Genomic DNA, 24,453 nt, shown 5'->3' on the forward strand with positions numbered 1-24,453 from the left:
CGCCTTGGTCACTTGCCCTGCTCCCAAGTGCTTTCTGTCGACTGCTCAGTCATCCTGCAAGGACAGTAAATGCTGCTGCCCCCTGGAGAAAATGAGAGTGAAGACAAGTTAAGAGCTGGCAGGCTTGACTCAGGTTCTCCCAAGGCAAGTGGACAAGGACGTGGGCTTGGGCTGTAGACCACCGTGGGTTTTACAAAAAGCTCCCATGAGCTGCCTTGGGCAGTTTCCTGGCTTCTGCAGGATGTGTTAAAGAGACCCAGTTTGGGGATCTGTAGATAGATGTCAACATTTCGCTGATGGGACCTAGAGAGAGAGACACTTTCCCAAGGCACCTAAGCTCACTGCAGTTAAGTGTCTGATGTGATGAGGCCAATGCTATTTTTTTATTGGTTTTTTGAGACAGGGTTTCTCAGTAGCTTTGGAGCCTGTCCTGGAGCTCGCTCTGTGGATCAGGCTGACCTCAAATTCACTGAGATCCTCCTGCTTCTGCCTCACTAGTGGGGATTAAAGGTGTGCGCTGCCACCACCATCACCTGGCTCTTTGTTTTTTTCAAGACAGTGTTTCTCTGTATAGCCCTGGCTGTTCTGGAACTCACTTTATAGACCAGGCTGGCCTCGAACTCAAGAGATCTGCCTACCTCTGGCATTAAAAGCATGTGCCACCACTGTCTGGCTATTAACACTTTATATGATCACAACTGGACAAGATGGAGAATAAACCCCCAGTAGCCATTTGATCTCATTTTTTTTGTATGTGTGTTTTTCTGTGTGTGTAGGTACACATGTGTGCACTTGTGTGTGTGTGTGTGTGTGTGCCCAAAGACATGCTCCAGTGTTATCCCTCAGGAGCCATTCTTCACCTGTGCTTTGAGACAGTGACTCTCTGGAATCTGGGTTCACCAATTAGGCTAGGCTAGCTGGCTAGGAAACCCCAAGGATCTGCCTGCTTTTGCCTCCCCACACTGACATTATGCTATTTTCCATGACTTATGGAGATCAAACTGAAGTTATCTGCTTGCAGGACAAGCACTTTACCACCTCCCTAGCTGCCCTTCCAGCTGTCTGCAGGATAGGATCTCCCTATGTAGTCTAGACTAGATAGACTCAAGTCCACCATCCTCCTGCCTCAGCTTCCCCAATGCTGGGATTGCTGGTATGCACCATGCCTGGTTGTCCTTCCTTGTCAGCTCGGTGTCTCAGTCTCTCCTGTTACTGTGATAGAATACACCAACAAAAGCAACTTAAAAGGCCAAGGGCTCACTCTGGCTCACAGTTCAGGAGACTGTCCATCATGGCAGGGGAGGGGCAGGGCATCACAGTAGCAGGAGCTTGAATCAGCTAGGCATGTCCCATCTACAGTTAGGAAGCAGAAGGCAGTAAATGCATCCATCCCGCTTGCTCTCTCCAGTTTAGACAGTCCAGGATCCACGCCAGGTCCTGCCTACAGTTCAGATGAGTCTTCCCACGTCAATCAATTTATGACAGTCCCCACACACATGCCCAGAAGCCCGTCTCTCAGAGGGATCCTCCCAAGCTGACAACTAACATTTGGTGTCTGAAAGGACAAAGTGACTAAGAATGATAACCCCAGATGATCACAAAGCAAGGAGATTGAGGAGATTCAAGGGTTGTGTTGGGATGCAGAACAAGTTCAAGGCCAATTTTGGGGGACCCTGTCTCAAAGATTTAAAAGTAAAATCAAACTTGGGGATTGTGCTAGTTTGAATGTAACTGGTCCTCATAATCTCATAGGGAGTGGCACTATTAGGAGGTGTGGCCTTGTTAGAGGAAGTGTGTCACTGTGGGGGCGGGCTTTGAGGTTTCCTATGCTCGGGATACCGCCCAGTGTCTGAGCCAACTTCTTGTTGCCTACAAGATGTAGAACTTTCAGCTATTTCTCCAACACTATGTCTGCCTACGGGCCACCATCTCCCCACCACGATGACAATGAACTGAACCTCGGAAACTGTAAGCGAGCCACCTCAATAAAACGTTTTTCTTTATAAAGAGTTGCTGTGGTCACGACGTCTTCACAGCGATGAAAACCCCGAGTCAGGGCTCGGGGATATGATTCAGTTGTGGATAACTTTTGTAGCTGTGTGAGGTCCTGTGTGATAGGGTTGGAGAGTGCGCGGGGGGGGGTGTTTAGAAGATGAATGGGAAGCCAAAGCTAGGTCGACGGCCCAGCTTCCAACCTGAACTTCGTCACTTACTGTCTGTCTGAGCTCAGGAAGATAGCTGACCTTCCGAGCCGCAGTGTCTCTGTCTATAAACGAGAGTGACAGCACAAGGATCATTGTGAACAAATGCTTCTACTCTCTCTGCTGATACCGAACTGTCACCTGCCGTTTGTAATGACCCCACTGAATTAATTGGGGAGAGCAGGTTGAAACAATACAAGGGAAGTCAGAGCTGGCAAGGAATGAGGGGTCCAGTCAGCAGCAAACCGTGAATGAGCTGTCGGTTTCGGTGTTACTAGCACGCTGAGAAACCAGGAGCCTCAAACCCAGGCAAATGACCTAAGACATGAAGCCTCTCACCTGAAACTCACTGTGGGGCCTGGACCAGAGGTTTTGGAAAGACAAATGCCTGACTCTCACAGATGTTTTTGATTCTGTCAGAGGGGAGGAAGGAAGCAAGGAAGACAGTTCTAGACACCCTCACAGCCCCAGAGAGGACCCTGGGCTCCCTTGGGGTGGTGGAGAATACCCACCCCCCAGCAGGAAATGCCCTACAGAATGGACTGCACAGGGCATGTTGCCAGTGGAGTGGGCCACAGATAACATTCCTCATCTCTGCCTAACCTCTGGACCAAGCGATGTCCTGACAGAGTCCTACCATCACCATGCCTCCAACAGATGCCCAGCGCTCTTTCCCCTCCCCCGCTCGTCTCCGGGGCAACAGTTGGTGGTTAGCAGAGGAAGGAAGAGGACCATAATGTGTAATGCTGTCATTCAGACTCTCTGTCACCTGCACCAATGTGATGGGGAGCACTCTTTTGTAAGATGCTTCAAGACCCAGGACAAGCTGGGGAAGCTGCCCCTGTGTCAGAAAGGCCTACAGGTGCGTGGGGGTATCTGCGGACTTCGTAAGCCTGTCTGGCAGAGACACCAGGACGTTTTCTCATAATGACAAAGCTAACTCATCCATGGTGGCTCACGCCTATAATCCCAGACCTTGGGAGTCTGAGGCAGGAAGATGGTCATGAGTTTGACACTATCTTGGTTTACACAGTAAATTCCAGGCCAGCCTGGATTATAGAGTGAAACCCTCAAAAAACAAACCAATAAACAACAGAAACTCATAAATTATGCCCAGTGTGGTGGTGCCATAAACAGCACTGGGGAGGCTACAGCATAAGAGTCGCCATGAGCATAGGCCAGCATAGGCCAGCACAGGCCAGCATAGGCCAGCATAGGCTGTTGTGCTGTGTGTGTTTGGCTCAGGTTCTGCTCCAGGTTGGGTCAGCTGCTGGGTCTAATCAGCACAGGCTGGGGTCACAGCAGGGCCCTCTGTGCAGGAAGCTGAGTGAGGACCGGACAGAAACCTTGCCCATCTGTAAAGTATCCTTGCCTGTTTGACCCCTAGCTCGTGGATTTGAACTACTTTGAGGTTCTATGCCAGCAAGTGCCAGCCATCTCTCATCGACCCGGGGATACAGGTGTGTGGCCACAGCTGGCCTCTTTATGTGGATGCTGGGATCCCATATTGCATTCTTGTACTTGTGGTCAGTTGCTCTTACCCATTGAACCGTCCCCCCAACTCCATAACGGGCATTTTCTAGAATTAGCTAGTGGAGACACCTGTACCCTGGAAACACACTGAAAATAGCCAAAGTCTTTAAATCTCCACGAAATAAGCCGGTTGGCTTAGGGGCTACATTTCAAGTTTTAAATTGATAATTAAATAAATAAATATTGTCATTATATGGAGCAGTCCCCAAGAGTCACACAGTGAGATTTATTTATGCATTTGGCAGTGTTGGGGATCAAACAGACAGCCTTTGGTGCCTGTTAGGCAAGTTCTGTCACGGAGCTACACTCTGAGCCTTATAGGGGAAAATGTAAAAACTCAGAAGTCTGCAGAGACCTCTTCTAACCTTCCTCCACACTTCTTACATACAGTGCACAGACATATATGCAGGCGAAACTCCCATACAGATCAGAACAGAACACAAAGGAGCAGTGTGCAAAGGAAACAGAACCAGCCCGGACAGACCAACACCATGGGTGCCCCATAGTCAATGCTTGAGTTTCCACTGCATCTACCAGAAAGACAGAAGGGAGATGCTTAGGGGTTAAGTCAAGGATTGCTACAGAAACGCTGCATGCTTGTCTGCTGAGCCAGAATCAAGCCTGAGATATCCCTGCAAGGAAAGGGGAAGGTACCCAGAGGGAAGGAGGGAAAGGGGGTACTGGCAAGATGGGAACAGCCCTATAGATACTGAAGATGCCAAAGCAGGCCAGGCACAGAAGGATAAAGGTGCCAGAAAACTGTGTGTGTGTGTGTGTGTGTGTGTGTGTGTACATCTGTGATTGTACATCTTGAAACACTATCTTATCAATTTTTTTAATGCAGAACTTTATTTAAAAGGATAAATAAATAAAAGCTCATATATAAAAGTTCCTTTTGCCGCCCCCCCCCCAGAGTATTGTGTCTTCCTGGACAAACCACTACCTTGAGCTTACCTGAGCACAATATGCCTCCACTCAAGCTTTTCACGGCCCTTCAGTCTGTCCCCAATAGCAGGGAGCATGTGCTGTATATGTGCCAGGCACCAGGACTCCTGTGTATGAACAAAGCTTCGATCCGGTGTGTCTCCGTGATCATGCCCATCTCATAGTTAATGGAACTGCAGTTTCTGCAGCTTCCCAGGCAGGGTGTGGTGCACACCTTTAATCCCAGCACTCAGGAGGCAGAGGGAGGCAGCTCTCTGTGAGTTTTAGGAAAGCCTGGTCTACACAGTTCTAGGGCAGCCAGGGCTACATCGTGAAACTATCTTAAGACAAAGTCTCCCCAGGTCAAAGCTAGTAAGAGGCCAAGCAGAGTCTCAAACTAACATCCTGGCCTCACATCTAAGCTTCATTCCAAAGCTGCATCCAACATGTTACTGTGTGAGGGGTACAGCCTTCTCATACGCCCCCCCATACTGGGAAGTCAGTACACAAGCAATCCAGTTACAGCTATTCCCCAGCAACCTAAAGACTACAAATGCCCAATTCCATTTTGTTTCTTACAGAAACCTTTGAGTAGAGGGAACAAGTATCAATATCAAATCAAAAAGGAATGCTGTAAGCAACTAGCAAGAATGAAAGTGTACCAGTTTTGCTTGTGCCAAACCCCAGCTAAGTCTCCACTGCCAACCTTTGTGACTCGGCCAGCGGCCTGGCCTTGTACCCATAATTGAAAGCCTAGGCTCTGGTCTTCCCTGGTTGGAGTAGGGAGGGCCTCCAGTGGAGGGGACTCTTGCAGTAGCTGATGCTTCATGCCAGTTGTTAGGCAAAGCACAGAACAGGCCTGAGCTGTTCAGGCTGTTAGAGATTGGGCAAAGGGGCTGTCAGTCTTGACTAATTGGCTAGGAATCACCTCTCAGCTTTACTGATGTCAAATTGACAAACTCTGTGTTTGTAGTATTATATGTACACACACACACACACACACACACACACACACACACACACACAGAGTGAAATTATTACCCCAGTTAAGCTAGCTAACAGCCATTATCTTATTCCTTACTGCTTTTTTTTTTTTCCTGTCTGGGTAAGTACTTGATCTACCATCTTAGCAAGCATTGATACTTAGTATATTTAACCATCACCACGCTGTGCACCAGATCCACAACACGAGCTGAATGACTGGAAGTTTATACAATTTGAGAAACACCAGAACAAAAAGACAAAATGATTTTTACCATAAAGTATTTCGTGGGAAAAATGCTAGTCTTAAAAAAGAATATTTTAGGGCCAGTAAGACAGTTTAGCAGGCAATGGCACTTTCTGCCAAGCCTGACAAATGGAGCTCAATCCCCTAGAGACTCCATTCCTGCAAGTTGACCTCTGACCCCGCTTGCTCACAGTGGTGCAAATGAGCATATGCACACAAAGATAATCAATGTAAAGCAGTAGTGTAGCATGACTTTCTTTTGGTGTTGTTGATATGTAGTTACCTAGAGAGAAATTCAAAGAAGGATACATACCTAAAGTAACATACATTATTTCTGCAGGAGTGTGATTTCAATTTTTAAGTCACTTACTTCTGTTCTTGGACTTCTAAATGAACACCATGCATTGCTTTTCTTTTGCAGGGGGTGGGGTGAGACAGGGTTTCTCTGTGTAGCCTTCGCTGTCCTGGAATTGGCTCTGTAGACCAGGTTGGCCTTGAACACAGAGATCACTTGCCTCTGCCTCCCCAATGCTGGGAGTAAAGGTGTACGCCACTACCATCTGGCAACATTGCTTTTAGAGTTAGAAAGCTAGGCTTTATTCCGAGATTCTCCATACCATGTTTTAAGTTAGACAGATGAGGACCAATGGGAACTAGGACAAAGGCCATACTTCTGAAGCAGTGACTTTGAGGATGCCTCAGTTGGTTCCCAGGTCTGCTGATCACTTCCCTGAAGCACACCTGGACTTCTACCTCCAGCCAACCATCCAGGAAGTACTTCCAGAGTAAAACTCCATTGGAAACTTTATGTCGCTTTATCTGGGTTCATGGATCCTTCTAGAAACGGGCTTCTATGCTGTGTCAGTCCTTGATATCTGTCCTCAACTGCTAAAGACAGAAGGATGTTGTAGAGACTCTGACTGACCTCTTCTGAACTTAACCTTTCTTTAGGAGCAGGAGATCAAGTTTCTGAGATTGGAAGACCCCTGGGAAAACAGTACAGCCAACGCCTCTACACCATGGGACAGAGCTGCCAGCGAGGACAGGTAACTCCCCCACCCCACCCCCACCACACCCCCACCCCCGGGATCTCACAAATCCCAGGTTGGCTTCAACTGAACTCCATGTAGTCAGGAAAGACCTGGATCTCCTGACGCTCCTTTGTCCACCTCCCAAGTGCTGGTTTGACAGGCGTGTACTACCATACCCAGTGCACGTGCTGCTGGGAGTTCAGCCCAGGGTCTCTTGCATGCTGAGCAAACACTCTCTCAATTGAGTCATATACCCAGGTTTCCCTGGCCTCTCACAGGGTCCTATATCTTCCTCAGCCCACTCTCCCAGGGTGTCGCCTTGGAGTCCAGCTCAGACCTAGGACACAGCAAGCACAAATCACAGGGCAGGCAGGAGCCCTCCATCTAGCCCTGGCTTTTACCACAGGTTCATTTCTCAGCCAGACCCCTGGTCTCTCCCCAAGGGGAGTCTTGCAACCTCATGGCTAGTCATTTCCTGGAAAGTTATACTACAAAGTCATGGGCATGGGCTACCAGCAGGAATCTGGCTTTGAGAGAAGCCCCTTGGGCTGAACCCCCCATGCCTTCCCAAACCAGAAGCCCATTCTGACACTGTACGGTGCCCCCCAGACATGGGAACACACCTTTAAAAAATGTGGCTAGCACAGCTGGTATTCCTTTGAGTAGCTGGCTCACTTGCAACCCATCTTGCTGCACATGGCCCCTGGAGTGTGGTCCACAATTGTTTTCTTTAAGGGATAGGGGAACCTGTGTCCCTCATAGGTCTAAGTCCAAGGACAGATACAGGGCTGGCACTTGCTATATGCTCTGTGGCTCAGGGGGCTCAGGGCTCCCTCTGAGCTACGGGAGTTAAGACGCTGGTCAGCCCATGGGGGACATGTTTATCGTGACTTGTCTTAAGAATTGAGGAGAGTCAGGCGGTGGTGGTGCACGCCTTTAATCCCAGCACTCAGGAGGCAAAGGCAGGCAAATTTCTGTGAGTTCGAGACCAGCCTGGTCTACAAGAACAAGTTCCAGGACAGCCTCCAAAGCCACAGAGAAACTCTGTCTAGAAAAACCTAAATAAATAAATAAATAAATAAATAAATAAATAAATAAATAAATAAATAAAAGAATTGAGGAGAGCAAGAGCAGGGTGCTATTTGGACTGGAGGTGAGGGGTTTAGGCGTTGAAGACATGCAAAGTCTGGAGAGGTGTAAATGCCATCCTTTGTCCCCTCTGAGAAAACCTTTGCAAAGTCTGGCCCAGATGTGTCTTCCTTCCCTCAGAGGCTTCCAGAACATTGACTTTGTGTCTTCTTCCTCCCTCTTCAAGACGAGGTCTCACTGTCATAGCCTAAGCTGGCCTTGAACTCTCAGTGTTCTACCCGAACCTTCTGAGCACTGGAGTTCCACTCCCAAGTTTATGGGGTGCTGGGGATCGAACCCAGAGCTTCATGAATCCTGAGCAAGCACTCTTATCAATGGCGCCACAGCCCAGCTCTGGAGCAGAGAGGCTCTCCACCTCGTTTTCATTTGCCCAGCCCAAAGCACCAGTGCGGGCTACGTTGGAACAAGGCAGTCATAAAAGAAATCAATCTGAAGAGCCCCTGTGACCCCTGACCTCTGGAGTGCCCACCCCCATTTTTCCCTTTATTCCTCAGCCAGGGCAGAGAATAGTGTGCCCTGCTCTGGGAAAGGAAGAGTGTTTCCGAGCCACAAGGTTTATTTGGGATGCCATTGCCGCCGCCCTTCCCCCCTTCCTGTGCCCTGTCGGGCTTCGCCAGCCCCAGGCAGAATGCCATCAAGAGTTTATAAAGCAGTCCAGGCCAGCCTCGGTGAGGTGGCACAAAGCAGCTAGTGTCACAGGCACCGTGTGGCTGTCAGGAGGCTTGGACACTTGTCTGGGATGCAGTGCCAGTCCATGGGTCTAGCCTTGGTCTGTGTGGTACTTGGGAGTTCAGAGACAGACACATGAGCTTTGGGGTCTCAGATTCAGGGTTAATGGCCGAGCATTAGAAATTGGTATATTTCCCTCAAGCAGCCCCAGGGAGTCTTCAGTCTTGACTGTCCTGAGTCTCTGTTAGTTGATGAGGTATGCGAAGGCTGTTCCCGTTACACAAGCAATCCCAACGGGTCTCTGCATTTGTGGTTCCTGTATCTGTGGACTCATTCAATAGTGGGTTGAAATAGTCAGGGGGAAAGGTTACATCTGTCCTGGACAGATAGACTTCTTCTCTTGTCAATCGCCAAATGACACATTAGAACAGCTATGTGGCATGTATCCTAAGCAACCAGAGGTGACTGGAAGTCTATGGGAGAGTAGCTAAAATGTTTGCTGCAATAGCATAAGGACCCGAGTTCTGGTCCCCAATACCCACATAAAAGCTGGGCATCTGAAACCCCAGTACTGAGGTAAAGGTGGGGAGTGGGGAATGGGTTTGGTGCAGACAGACAGATCCCAAAGGCTCAATAGCCTGAAAGCCTAGCTGAAGCCACCAGTGCCAGGCTCACTGAGGGACCCTGACTCAAAAAATGAGTCTGCGGGACTGAAAAGGCAGAGACTAAAGGTGCTTGACTGTGTAACTGGGGTTTAATCTCCAGGACCCATATAATGACGGAAGGGGCGACTGACTCCATGCAGTTATCCTCTGTGGCCACCCCCTCAATAATCAAAACAAATGAAGTAAAGAGTGATTGAGAAAGATACCCAATGTCAACCTCTGGCCTCCATTCATGTATTCGTGGATGCGCGCGCGCGTGTACACACACACACACACACACACACACACACACACACACACACACACACACACAACCACATAAGCACATGGACATTCTATGGGAGGATGGGCACTGGAGACTGCAGACAGTATACCATTTTGCAAAGGGGACTTGAACGCCTATTGGCTTTGGTCACTGAGGTGATGCCAACCCCTCTACACAGGCATAGCAAGGAAAAACTATATGCCCTGTGCTGGCCTTCTTACATGTCTCAAAAGTCCTAATGAAGTATTAATACGCCCATTTTACTGATGGGTGAACTGAGGCTTGAAGAAGTTCAGCCACTTGTCCAAGCTCTAATAGCTAGCCAGTTGCAGAATCTAGGTGGTCCACTGGGGTCTCTGTCACTCCTGAACTCTGGTCATCCTTCATCCACATCAAACCCAAGGCTGCAGGAGTAACCTATTGGCTCTACTCCTGTCTTCCTCATGCCACGCATGCCGTGGGCTGTCCTAAGCTTAGACACACTGCACACTGGTTAGTAAGTTTCCACTTGTGATCTAAGGAAAGTTCCTCAGTAGCTCTCTCCAGGGCTGCTGCCCAGGCAGTATCTTTCGTTGCTGTCTTAGTCTTGATTCTCATGAGGCCTCTTAAGTATCTGTGGGTCTTCCTTAGAGCCCCTTCAGTGTGAGACCAGCCTGGGCCTTGGGCGTGTACGGAGCTTGTGCAGATGGTTCCGTTTGTCTTTGGTCTGTAGTGTGTCCCCCCACCTTTTGTTAAAACCATGGTTCTGTCTCAGCCCCAGCAGAAAGGCTGGCCCTTGCCCATCCCTGAGGCTCCAGCCTCAGTTTACCTCCTAGGGACCCGAGGCTTCCTTTTCCACAACATAATCCAGGGATGAGAGAGCCACGCCTCTGAGCTGGCCTCCACGTTGTACTTGCCCTGGGGGCTGTTACAGGAGGAAGGAAGGTGTCTCAGACACGGATGCCCGTGTCATTTCTGCCTTCCACACCTTCCTCTGCCTCAGTTCACCGTGTCCCTAGCCCCCCTTCACTGACCCATGAACTGGCAATTTGGCCTGAGCTCAGCTGGGGCTCTTTACTGAGGCTCTTATCCTTGCCTGGTAGGTGATTGACAACAGGCAGAGGTGGCCAAGAGGTGTGGGCCATGGGTCCCCCAGCCTCCAGGAGACCTGCTGGGGCACAACGGGGGTGGGGGTGGGGAGGGCGCTCATCCATGTGGGAATGATTGCAAGGACCCCAAACCAGAGAGAAGTGAACACAGAAGTAGATGCCCTGGACAAGAGCCTTTGCCTGCATTGAGGTACAGTTGGCATGGCTATCATGATGTATAGTTTGCAGAGGTTTTCTCCCATTCTGTAGGCGCTGTCTTTACCCAGCCATGTCCTTGGCCGTGCAGAAGCTTTGAGTCTTCATGCAATCCCATTGTCAGCTCCTGGGATTATTCCCTGAACCATTGGAGTCCTTTTCAGAAAATCATTGCCTACGCCCATGCCTTGCTGTGTTTTCCTCTGGCAGTTTCAAAGTTACAGGTCTCACCGTAAGACATGCGTTCCAGTTTGAATTGATCTCTGTGCAAGATGAGCAGCATGGGTCTGGTTCCATACCTGTACATGTGGAAATCCATTCTCCCCAGCTACTCTTCAACCAACAATTTACTGTACCTACCCTATGCCTTCAGGGACCACCATGAAAATCGTATCAGGCCTTTTCCGGTTGGAACTGGAAGTGTCTATACCTTGTGGGGTAAGGGGAGTTAGGGAAGGGCAAGATACTAAAGTCACCTCTCCCAGTCTTACCATAAGCTGTCTCTATTTGAAAGTGACTTTCTTCCCATGCTCGTCTGGGAGGCACTGTATCCTGTAGTGTTGAGGACACAGTGGAGCCAGCCAATGGTTGGACAGAGACCAGACCCCCGTGTTCCCATCTCTATGTCCCATTCCCCCTTTTGGGATAGGGTCCCATGTAGCCCAGGCTGGCCTGGAACTCATTGTGTAGCAGAAGATGACGATGAACTTTCCATCCCCCTGCCCCCATCTCTAAAGTGCTACAGTTACAGACATGTGCCACCACACATAGTTTATGTGATGCCGGGAAATCGAGTCGGGGGCTTTGTGCGTTCCAGGCCAGCTGTCTCCGCAGTGAGCTATGTCTCCAACCTCTTGTAGCTGTGTTTTCATTTCCAGCAGCACCCTTGCCTTAGTGGCCAGTCCCTAGGGGACTATTGGCTCCCTGCGGGGCTGAGCCTCTGTTGTTCTCCACTTGTTGTTGTTGTTTAAAGATTTATTTACGTTTTGCTTATATTTATGTTTAAGCACCATACTCAATGTCCAGTGCTCCAAGAGTTCAGAAGTGGGTGTCTGATCCCCTGGAACTGAAATTAGGGGTGGTGGTGAGTCACCATGTGGGTGCTGGGAACTGAACCTCTGTCGGTCCTCTGCTAGAACAACAAGTGCTCTGGACTGCTGAGCCATCTCTCCAGCCCCTGTTCTCCATCTTTGAATTACTGGTGCCTTCTGCAATGCCTGGCGCCTCTGTGAGGACCTGATAAGCATTCATGTGAATAAATTCATGAATGGGAAATGTCTGAGGCCATTGCCTTTCGCCTGCAGAGCCATTAGACCCATCTGCACCAGCTCCTGGTAATTGTACTTGTTCTCTGCACGCATGCACCGGTATGTGTGAATGCAGGTTGCCACGCTGCCTTTGTAACACTGTCTTGTCTTGTCTTGTCTTTAAGGCTGTAGATGTTGAGCCACGAATACGACCCCCGCTCACAGAAAGTAAGGTAAGATGCCTAAATGTTTTTGTTGCTTCCTTCTGAAGAGTGTGTGTGTGTGTGTGTGTGTGTGTGTGTGTGTGTGTGTGTGTGTAAGAGATCTCGTGTGGCTGTTCTTTCACACTGGGGAGTCTGATGATGATTTTATTTGTTTTTTTTGTTTGTTTTTTGTTTTTCAAGACAGGATTTATCTGTTTTGGAGGCTGTCCTGTCCTGGAACTCGCTCTGTAGACCAGGCTGGCCTTGAACTCACAGAGATCCGCTTGCCTCTGCCTCTCCTGAGTGCTGGGATTAAAGGCATATGCCACCAACGCCCAGCTGATAATGATTTTAAATAACTGGGCAGCCCTGTAGTAGAATAGAGTTCCCTGGGTGGGGAGCCATGTTTACTTCCAGGCTGTTCCTCTCTGGGCCTAGATTTCTACATGGCAGGGTGCAGTGGGAGAGCCTTTGTGACGAGGGTCCCTTCTCAGCCCTTTTTGGGAAGTAAAATGTTAAGTGTCTGAGCTAAACACAGGACCCTCCTACATTGGCATGGCATGACGACTGTGGGGGAGACTGTAGGAGATAGGACAGGGTCTCTCCCCTCCATGTTTCCCGTTATGCAGACCAGGACCTTGGAGTCTGTCTCCTCTGTACTTCAACATGGACGAGTGTCAGGCCTTTCTTACCCACATCGGCTGATATGAGTCACATGATCCCAAATCTAGAGTTTGCTGTGCCTCCCCCTACTCCCCAAGCAGGCACCTAATGGCATTTTAAGGCTGAACATGGGGCAGCTAGCTGGTCAGTAATCTTAGGATTTGGGAAGCAGAAGCAGGAGGGCAGCTACAAATGTTGGGACAGCCAGGGCTACAAAGTAAGACTTCGTTGTTCTCCCCGCCCCTAAACAAAACTAGAACAAAGTGTGACAGATAGACTCCAACATGGTTTGCTCCGTGAGAAGGTGGTAAGGTAAGGACTTTAGTAACCAAACTGCTGCCAGGGTGTGGTGGTGTGAGCCTGCCAGCATAGCACTCAGCTAAGGCAAGAGGAGTAGCGCAGGTTTGGGGCCACACTGGGATACTAGTGAGGGTCGGGCCTGCCTGGGGTCTATAGCAAGACCTTGTATCAAAATATAATAATATTCCAATTTATCAGGTTACTAAGTCTGTTTTTAAAATTATTTTTCTTGAGACCATACTATGTAACCTAATGTGACATGGCATGGCATTCATGACCCTCCTCAGCCTTCTGTGTGCTGGCGTCCCCGGCTGGTACTGACATGGCTGCATAATAAATTCTTGTTGCTGTGGGATTTTTTTCCACAGGGTCTCACTGTTTAGCCCTGGCTGGCTACCCTGAAACTATGTAGACCGGGCTGGTCTTGAACTCACAAACATCTTACTGCCTCTATCTCCTAAGTACTGGGGAGAGAAAAGGGAGGGGAAGGAAGGAAAAAAAAAATGGTAATGGGTTTTTGAACCCTCAAAGTCCTCCCCTAGTGACATATCTCTTCTAACAAGGCCACGCCTCCTAGTCCTTCCCAAACAATTCCACCAACTGGGGACCAAGCACCCCGACATAGGAGCCTATGGGGCCATTCCCCTCCAGAGCACCAAATCTGCCTGCCCTTAATCATGGATTTCTTACCTCCCAAACCAGAAGACAATACAGTTATGTTGTTAAGCCATGCAACCCGTGGCATTTCATTATGGCAGCCATACCAATAAGGGACTTAGTTCTTCAAGGTGGAAAAAAAAAACAAATATTCGTCTGTTATGAAAGGAGAAAGGAATCGTGGTATGTCCACACAGTGGAATATTACTTGGCAACAAAACAATAAAACTCAGATACATATGACATGGACAAACCTTAAAATTATTCCAAATAAGAGAAGCCAGTCATGAAGCATATTGTGTTGTTTCATTTATATAAAATACTGAAAGTAGGCAAAGATATGGACACAGTCAAATGTTTGCCAATGAGCTGCACATACAGAAATTTGCAAGCTTGTAGTTACCAGAAAGAGGGAGAGGAAATATATTCTAAGGTTGACTGTGGTGAGGATCTCCTCGCTTGGAGATTGTATCAAAATGACTGAACTCTACCTGTGTAGCAGGTAAATTAACCCTCTTAAGCTGCCTGCCTGTAGTCTCAGCTCTTTGGAGGCTAGAGTATGGGGATCCCTTGAGACCAGGAGTTTGAGGCTAGCCTGGTCAACCTGGTGAGTCCCTAAAAAAAACAAAACCAAAAAAAACCCCACAAAAATAAATAAATCTTAAAAACAACAACTAAATAAGGGGCTAGAGAGATGACTCATTGGCAGTTAAGAGTACTTGTTTTTACAGAGCATCACATGGTGGCTCAAAAAAGGTCTGTTACTCCAGGCCTAGGGGATCTGAAGCCCTTTTCTGGCTTCTCCAAGGCCTGTATACACACAGTGCACATATGTACATGCAGGCATCATAAAATACAAATAAATCCTCAAGCAATGACAAAATCAGATGGTGAAATTATGTAATATGTGGGTTTACATCTCAGCAAAACTTGTGTTCCACACCGCATTCATTCTTTTGTGCAGCAGAGACACGGTTCACTGTGGGACCCATGGCCTGCTCCCGTCTTTCTCACTTCCAGATCGTTCCCCGTTTGTGACTGTTCCTTAGCAGAGTTGCATGCTGCAGAAGGAACATGAGCACACGTCTTTGCATGTATAAAGAAGCAGTACTAGGGCTGGAGAGATGGCTCAGCAGTTGACAGTGCTGGCTGCTCTTCCAGAGATCCGGGTTCAATTCCTACCACCCACATGGCAGCTCACAGCTATCTGTAACTCCAGTTCCAGGGGATCCAACAGCCTTACACAGAAATACATTCAGGCAAAACACCAATGCATATAAAATTAAAAATAAATATTATATGTGTACATGTATGTGTAAAGCAGTACTGTACTTAGTTGATGTAATCCTGACAAAAGAAAGTGACATTCAAATACTTTCAAAATGAATAAGCCTTAAAAACATAATTTCCTCTCTGCAGTGGAATTGCTGGGAGATATTTAGCCTGAAGAGAAGCAGCTAGTCTCAAGACCATTTCATGTTTGTGATTTATACATATTAATGCAGTAGTATGCATTGGCAGTTAGAAATACATATGTAATTACTCCGTTGCCTGATTAAGATATTTGAGATATGACCAGAAACATTTCCTGACAGGGAATCCTGAATTCTAGTTGGGGCTAGGAAAGAGTTGTTGTCTATAAGAGTTCTGTTGACTTCCAGGGCTGGGCATGGAAGTGCATGTTGGTAGCCCTAGCCCTTGGGAAGTGGAGATAAGAAGATTGTGAGTTCAAGCCCAACTTGATCATATTACAAAAAGGAGGCCTCTTTCTCTAGGGTTCCCTAGCAAATTACCACAAGGCTACAGGACTAAAAGGGACCACAAAAGATCGTTTTTTTTTTTTCCAAGAAGGTCACAGTTGCAGGATCTGGGAGTTTGTTCACACATGTTCTACTGAGGGTGTAGTTTAAGCCCATCTGCAGAAGACATCCAGAGAGGTGGGATTCGGGGGCATGTGTGGTCTGATTGGTTTGATTTCCTTTGTTCTGAATGGATTTGGTGACAGATGGCCTATGGAACAGAAGGTGCCTAGGGACATTGCTTGGGTTTCCAGTTTGGGTGATAGGGGCACTCTTTCCCAGACTCTGGCATGGCTTTTCCCTCATTTTGTTCTGCTCAAATGTCACATCCTCAGGGAGGCTTTCCTGTATACCCTGCTTAGGACAATGCCCTGACCCCTTAGTTATTTAGCCTCTGATTTGGTTGAATTGTAACAGAAAACCCCTAAATAGCCACAAACACGATGCAACTGTATTTTTCTCTTCATTTTGGAAATCTGGAGATAGAAGGTATGGGGCTGGTGCAGGCTGCCTTGCTGACTGGGACACAGGCACCTATTTTATTTTGGTGCTTTATCTGGTATGGCTGTCTTTCCCAAGGTGATTCATAATCCAAGGAGCTGGCAGGAAGAATGTCCTAGGGAAAGCGGCTCAAATAGCTGTATGCTCGGGCAGGCTTCCAAACGTTACCAGAAGTCTCTCCCACTTTCATCTCTATCTCCTTAGCTGGAGATTGGTCACATGGCCACACATAGCTGCAAAGGAGGCTGGAAATGTGATCCTTAGGGTGGGGTGGGGGGACACTGAATTCAGCTAAAAATGGAAACATTGATTAGTTAGGTCAAAGGAGAGGTGATTATGATGGGATGTGACTGTGGTAGCTACACCATGCTGGCCTAATAAATTTAATTTAATAAAATTAATTTAAGCAGGATTTGTTCACTGTCTCCCAAACTGTGGGCAGACACTTTGTCTTGTCCATTGCCACATCTGGAGTGACCAGGGAAACAGAGAGTAGAGAGTGTCTCAAATATTTATCGAGGGGAAAACTGACATGGTAGGGACTTGAAAATAAGTGGGGTGCATTTTTGTTTTACATTTTGTTTTCTGAGACAGAGTCTAAATAGATAGCCCAGACTGGCCTTGATGTTCCTGACTCTGCCACCCAAGAGCTAGGACTACAGAAGTGAGCCACTGGAGCTGATACAAATATATGTAAGGAGAAAATGACTGCCAGTGTCTGTGTGGGGAGAGGGTTTGATCCTCATAAGAGCTGGAAATGTGTGTCTGAAGCTTGTGGGGGAGGTAGAGGCTGAAAGGACTTGACGAGGCTGACTCTTCAAGGGCCGGCAAGGTGGCTCAGTGTATAGAAGTGGTTGCTAGGAACCACGCCCTCCCATATTGGAAGGAGATAACAGACTCCCAAAAGTAGTTCTCGAATCCCACATGTGTACCACAATATGTCCATGAACACACACACACACACACACACACACACACACACACACACACACACACACAAATGAATCATAAAGAGTTTAAAAGGATGTTCCTAACTAGGTGGGTGGCACACACCTTTAATTCCAGTTCTGGAGGGAGTGGCAGAGGCAGGAAGATCTCTGTGAGTTTGAGGCCAGCCTGGTCTACAGAGTGAGTTCTAGGACAGCCAGGGCTACACAGAGAAACCTTGTCACAGCAAAGCAAAACAAAACAAAAAGGATGTTACTATATATCATGCCTCCTTTATTTTTATTTTTGAGATAGGGTCTCACTATGTAGACCTGGCTGGTATGGAACTTGCTAGGTACATCAGGCTAGCTTTAGATTTGGGGTCATCCTCTTGCCTCTGTCTCCTGAATTTTGTGTATAGCAAGCTTCTTTTTTTTTTAAAGATTTTATTTATATATGTATTAAGTATACAGCATTCTTCCTGCATGTCTGCTACAGGTCAGAAGAGGGAACCAGATCTTATTACAGATGGTTGTGAGCCACCATGTGGTTGCTGGGAATTGAACTCAGGACCTCTGGAAGAGCAGCCAGTGCTCTTAACCTCTGAGCCATCACTCCAGCCCTAGCAGGGCTTCTTAAACTTTTCCATTTCTACTTTGCCTAAGAACTTTTTATATGACCCTGAGTACATAGGTGTATAAGGAAATGTACAGATTAAATATTTAATGACAATGAATCATAAGTTTATTTTAAAATGATTCATATTCATATATATATATTCATATAACTTTTAAATGTAAGGTTTCAGCTGTGTGTTAGTGGCGCATGCCTCGAATCCCAGCATTCGGGAGGCACTTGGCTTTAATTTTTAAATTAAATTAGTAAATGTTTAAATTAAATTAGTGACTATGGTGTGGGGAGGGGGTCGTCGGTGCACGTGCAGTCAGAAGATCACTTTGACAGCCCATTCTCTCCTTCCATGATAGCTTCCAAGGATGGAACCTGGGTTTTCAGGCTGGCAGGGCAGTAGAGCCACCTTGCCAGCCCTAGTATGCATTCATATTCATATGCCATCTACTGAAGATGAGAACAATCTGGCTGCTAATAAGATGAGCATGTTTGGCCAGGTGGTGGTGCACTCCTTTAATCCCAGCGCTTGGGAAGCAGAGGACAGAGGACACCCCCTGTCTGGGCGGTGGGAGTGGAGAGAAAGAAAGAGGAAAAAAAACCATGAGTGTGTTTTTATATAAATAATTAAACCTGGGATGAATATTTTATCCTTATTTCATCCTGAAGGATATACCAAATCTTTGCGGCTTTATTCATTTTTTAAAATTTTTTAGAATCAACTGCTGTTTAATCTTATAATCATCAACGCTTAGAAACCACTTCCCATAAATACGTGGCATAAGATGGCAAAAGCACGTTTAGGGCCATTTCAGAAATGGTCAGAGATTCTAACCCCAGGCTAAAACCCACTGAACGATTTTAAATGCTTGTTAGAGACTCAAATGGCAACTTACAGGGGCTGGAGAGGTGGCTCATCGGTCAAGAGCACTGACTGTACTTCTAGAGGACCTGGGTTCAGTTCCTAGCACTCACATGGCAGCTCACAACTGTCTGTAATTCCAGTTCCAGGAGACCAGACACCCATGACAAAACATTGATGCACATAAAGTAAAAAATAAAAAATTTTAAAAAGATTAAAAAAAAAAAAGATGACTTCCTACATAGTCCTGGAATTCACAATGAAGACTAGAATGGCCTTGAAGTCACAGAAATTCACCTGCCTCTGCCTCCTGAGTGCTGGGATTAAAGATGTGTGCCACCACCACCCCCATCAATAAAAATAGCTTTTGGGAGATCATTTCTTAGCAAAAATACCAAATCAGTTCTTAATTTTTGTCTGCTTGTTAAATTTTCTCTGCATGCTTCTGTCCTGGGAACCTTGTTGTCTAGGCATCGATGTGGCTATGTCTGTAAGCACTTCCTAGTATATTCTGGCACAGAGTCAAAGGCAGGTGGGCGGAGGCAGGACCTTCGATGGCTCTGTGAAGGTGGTCATGTGTGGGGACTGGGCAAAACAAACCAGGACGCTCAGGGTAGTCAGCCAGGGCACTCATAATTGCTCTGGTCCAACAAGATAAGAGATTCCTGTGGGGATGGCCTGGCTTGAGTTAAAGAATGGGTGCCTAAATGAAGTGCCCCAGGCCTTCAGTTTAACCTACCCTCCTCTGGGCATTCCTCAGCCTCTTAGGGTAGAAGTTAGCTAAGGATGTGGGAGTCTAGCCTTCTCTAAGTAGTGATGAACCAGCCAGGGTAAAGCCAAGCAGGCAGGCGGGAGCCATTATACTGAGGGGCAGGTGTATTCAGGGTACAACATTCTCGTGCAAACTTAAATGTGGCACCCTGTCTCCTTCTTACTTTATCCCTACCCCTACCCTGGCCCTAATGCCTGAGACCCATTGCTTACAAAGTCCACCCATTAGGACAGGGGCAATGCTTACAGGTATCATCAATCAGTGGCGTGGGTGGCTTGGGTGGGCATGGGCTAGCTACAGACGCCTGCCTGGGCTGAAGAGAGGGTAGTGGCTGCTCTCATGTCTAGCCCACCCCTTGCTACATAATTATCAACATGTGTGGTTAGACCCCGGCTGCTAGAAATGTGGGTTTGAGTGGAGTCTAGTAATGCTAAGTGTTGGCAGAAAGTCCCTACAGCTGGGCTACACGAGACATTACAGGATACCGTTTTAGTTTAGCAGTTGCCAGTTAATTGGCCCCGTTACCATGTCAGAGGGCAAGAAGCTGAGAATGTGATTTTACCAGTCCAGCCACTATGGGTGGTGCCCGGAGGTGCTGGTAGCTTTTTTTTTTTTTTGGGCAAAGCTGAATAGAGGTCCCAGTGAACTTTCACCCATTGGCACTCTGCATCAGAAAGTCCCTACAGGCTGTAGGTGATAGGAGGCATCATGTCTCTTCATCCCCATGGAAATGCAGGGTCTGAATCCTCAGCCAGGTTGCAAACCACTGATGTGAGCCACAGAAACACGGCCGGGCTCATTGTCTCTGTGAGACCTTCTACAAGCCTCTCTCACACCTCACTGATTGATTAAGTGGGCATAATGATATTTGTTCTCATAACCACTCCAGGCTGTTATCGGGAGAAATGAGGCAATCTATGAGAAACTGCTCTGTAAACTGGTGACATTATGTAAACATGATTATTGGTAGGAGTGCGCTCCCAGGTGCCAGGAGTTTCAGCCAGTCTGTCGGAGGTCACTGTGGAATGATACCCAGTGCTGTGGGTCCCGTGGAAGTTAATAGATGGCCTAAACATCTAGCCTGAAGTGTCTTCTGGGCAGCTGTGTTGTGTGGGTGGGGGTGGGGTGAGCAGCCTGGCAACATTTGGTCTCTCCCACAACTTGTGCCAGGAGAGCCACTGAGTTCAGACAGAAAGGACAAGTCTTCCAGAAGGGGATGGGGAGGACCCTGGGACTCTCTGGAGTGAGTTCCTCCTGTGGGTCATGACCCCTTTGGCGTGGGGGGTGGTGGGAACAGCACTGTCTCTTACAGAGGAGCAGGTTTCAATTTCCAGTTCACAAACATGTGTAACTCCAGTTCCAGGGGATCTGATATCTTCTAACTTCTTTGAGCATCAGGCACGTACACGGTATACATATACACACACACATTCGTAATACATGTAAGCAAAATATTCATATTCAAAAAGGAGCCCTAAAAATTAAAAATAAAGCTGGGCATGGTGGTGCCCGTCTTTAATCCCAGCACTTGGGAAGCAGAGGCAGGCAGATCACTGTGAGTTTGAGGACAGCTTGGCCTACCCAGAAAGTTCAAGGACAGCCGGAGCTACCTAGTAAGACCCTGTCTCAAAAAAACAAAGAAAAAACCCAAGGAGAAACATGTATGAGGTGATATGTGGTTCAACAGACAGGAGATACAACACTGCCCTGGCGCTACCTTCAGGAAACTGTCTGATGGGAGCAGATAACACCAGGCTCCCAGCAGACAGTCACCCATATCAGGGAGGCAGTCCTGACTCAGGGTTGCTTATCTGGGACTCAGGCTGCCTGAGGTGACGAGGTAGGATGGACAGAGTGCTGGCTGAGCATCAGAACCGGGTTTGAGTCCTGGCTCTGAATTCTACCCGGAACCTGCCACTGGGCAAGATGGCCCACCAGTTGTACGTCCGGCTCCTTGTCTGTAGAGAAGAGCCCTGGCGTCCATTTGCATGGACTCTGAGCACTGTCCGAGTGTGCCCTGTGGAGGTGCTGGGGCCTGGGAGGCCAGGGTGAGTAGCTGAGGTCAGGGGAGGCTGACCAGGGAAGGAAAGCCAGACGTGCCTGCCTTTGGTGAAGCTGGGACTTGGGCAGGTGCAGGTGAGCAAGACAGTGTAGGGGCACAATGGAACAGACGTGTGGGGGTGAGGACAGTGGGATTAGCCCTGCTGTGGAAGAGAGAAATGGAAAGAGAAGGGGTAGGGCCAATATGTTTAAGCTGGCTCCCTCAGGACGCAGTGCCCAGAAGGGACTGTGGACAGGGACGGGATGCGATTAGGTTGACTTTCAGTGCAATTAACGTGGCCTGCGGCTTGGAGTGGCTCGGATGGCTGGTGGCCAACAGCCAGAAAGACAGCTCAAATGTTCTTGCCCGTATTTCTGGCTGGAAAGGAGGCAGATGTGGGGCCGGTGGGGGCGGGGGTAGGGGACTGTTGGGAGCAGCAGTGGGTCTAACCTAGAGATGTATCAGGAAATGATGCTGACCCTTGGTGCCGGCTTTGCATATGTGTGTGTGTTCTGAGTCACCTTGGTACAGGGGCTAGGGGAAGGAGCATCTTCTCCTCAGCTGCAGCTTGCTGGGTAAAGGTCATGTGGCAGATTCGTGGTAGTCCTACCCGAAGGCTGGGTGAGGGCCATGATCCTGACACTGGGCTCAGAGAGGTGACCATTTAACCTACTGAGCTAAAAACAGCAAACAAACCTCCATCCTCCAAGAGTCCCCAGTCTTGAGAGCTGGCAGAAATGCACCCGCAGACTTAAATGGGGTTCAGAAGAACCACTTTGTCCTGACGGCCATGTTAGTAGTGTTTGTGTTAGCCGGAAAACCCGCTGTCCCGTCCCTGATTTATAATAGCTGTCCAGGGGTAGATTGAGATTTACGTGGTACTCAAAGGCTAGATAATCTTTTTTTGGGGGGGGAGTTCTATTAGGAAAAATAATTCAAATGTAACTGTTAGGCTCTCCCTGGGCCTGGAAATGGTGACATACAGGTGGCAAGCCCCCAAACTTTAACCTGTAGGCTCCCAAGTCCATTCTATGATGGTACCCCTGTTTATTAGAAGCAGGTGTTTATGCTGTTTCACAAAAGCCATGGGCTGTAAGCATCAGTGGCTACGGCTCTATCTTATGGATAAAGAAAGAGACTCAGAGAGGGAGAGGGGACTCAGGACACACCTGCTCCTGTCATAAGGCAGGTTGGGGAGATGTGCTTCGCATGGAGGCCTCTGGTTCAAGCTCTCCTTTTTAGTGAGTGGTGGGAGCAGTGAGGGCCCTGGGTTACTTGAAGTCTGTCCTGGGCCTTAGGTATCTTTGTCCTGATGGATGCTAGGCAAGGGGCTCCCAGCACACAGGTGTGCAGTCGAAGTTGGACTCTAGTCACCTCAGGGCACCACATGCTGCAGCCCTGGTCTCAGGAACATGGCCTGCAGGAGAAGCTGCAAACCTCTTCGAGGTCACTAGTGTTGCAGATAAGCAAACCCAGCCTCTACTCCTGAACACAACTGTAAAGTAGGCCTCAGGTTAATAACCTGTGGGATCAGGGTGGTAGTCACTTCTGTGTGTCTGAGTTCTTACATGTACTAACATGACATTCCCTCAATCAATCCCCAACCTGAACGTACCCCCAACCTCCCAGAGCCTAGTTGCCCAAGAGCCAGAGAAGGCTGGGGCCTGGGGACCAGATTCCTTTCAGGGGGCCGTGAGCCACTGGGGCGGGCAGTTCAGGCTTATCAATGTGGACTCTGACAGTTTGGGATGTAGGCCTGGGGACCAAGGTGGAATACCGTGTATCACCCTTAGATCCTGGATTCTCTAGGGCGGGCAGGCACAGGGACCCAGTGCAATATCGGTGAAGCCGCCTAGCTCCGGCTTCCGCTGACTTTCCACGCCCACTTGTGTGCTTCCCCAATGTGGGGATGGGAGGGAGGGCGAGCCCTAATCTCCGAGGAAGGGGTGTGGCTCCGTTCGTGTTCTCTAGTATGTGGTGTCTGGGCAACACTCCAGGATCTGTCCTCTCCTCCTCTCCAGATCGTGTCCCACACCTCCTGCCCCGCGTCCCACCCACCCGCACAGGCATGGCACAGTGCCACCACGCGTGACCGTGCGCTCCCTACGTGGGAGACGTGCTGAGTACTGCCTCCTTTCCGGTGCGGGAGGGAGCAGCCGTCTTTCTCCCGCTCTGGATGGGAAGCCCCAGCCTGGTGCTGCAGAGGCGCGTCGCAGCCAATGGGGACTGAGGAAGTGGGCCGGCTGGCGGCTGTCACCCTCCCAGTGACTGGAGCTAGGAGGTCCGGAACGCGCAGGCTGACGCCCCACCCGGAGACTGGGGGGAGGAGCTAAAGGAGGAGGAGGAGTCGCAGATCCGTCACCGGAGGACCACTGCTCACCAGGGCTATCGAGGAGCCACTGGCCCCACGTCTGTTCCCCGCATCCCCAACCGCCAGCATGATCGCTGCACAGCTCCTAGCCTATTACTTTACGGAGCTGAAGGATGACCAAGTCAAAAAGGTGAGCCCCGCCGGCGCCGCCCTGGCCACAGCCCTGCATTCCCGCATCCGCTCGCCACCGCCTGCATCCTCCCCCAGCCTCTCCCAGGCAGCATCTGGTTGGACTACAGGGTGCAGGCGACAGGCCTCGCGCTGGGACTCTCCAGGGCTTTGTCGGCATGCAAGCATGCTTGTGCTTTGAGGAGCTGGGCAGCTGGCTGAAGACCCCTCACTCCTTTCTGGGGCTGGATTGTATACTGCAGTGTCCTTGAAAAGGACCGTGGATGTCAGATGGGTACCCGCGAAGGGCCGGACTGGGACCTGGTTGGGTGGGGACCAGCGGACCTGTCTGTAGGGCCTGTTTGGAAAGGTCCATGCGCCGTGGGCGGGGAAGGTGTGATCACTGAGATATGGTGGGAGGTTAGTG

General features: G+C 48.8%; 1 protein-coding gene and 1 long non-coding RNA gene across 3 annotated transcripts in view; one reads left to right on the forward strand and one right to left on the reverse strand.

Moving 5' to 3' along the window:
- Positions 1 to 2,860, reverse strand: LOC121134218. Its single transcript, XR_005871264.1, has 3 exons — positions 2,805 to 2,860; positions 1,262 to 1,353; positions 1 to 82 (listed from the first exon to the last, which is right to left on the reverse strand). It is a non-coding gene; the product is annotated as an uncharacterized LOC121134218 (long non-coding RNA).
- Hk1 (hexokinase 1) overlaps positions 23 to 24,453 on the forward strand; it is an 89,167-nt gene continuing 64,736 nt past the window's right edge. Inside the window, exons 1-3 of one of the 2 annotated variants that reach the window (XM_040732021.1) lie at positions 23 to 144; positions 6,838 to 6,932; positions 12,381 to 12,428. In XM_040732021.1, the coding sequence (XP_040587955.1) occupies positions 6,906 to 6,932; positions 12,381 to 12,428 (75 nt within the window). In that variant the 5' untranslated portion in view covers positions 23 to 144; positions 6,838 to 6,905. Of the gene's footprint in view, positions 145 to 6,837; positions 6,933 to 12,380; positions 12,429 to 23,873; positions 24,049 to 24,453 lie in introns of those variants that run through there. The other variant, XM_005070906.4, reaches the window with a different exon arrangement.

This window comes from Mesocricetus auratus, unplaced genomic scaffold, assembly GCF_017639785.1.
Source record: "Mesocricetus auratus isolate SY011 unplaced genomic scaffold, BCM_Maur_2.0 Super-Scaffold_100027, whole genome shotgun sequence".
Lineage (NCBI taxonomy): Eukaryota > Metazoa > Chordata > Mammalia > Rodentia > Cricetidae > Mesocricetus > Mesocricetus auratus.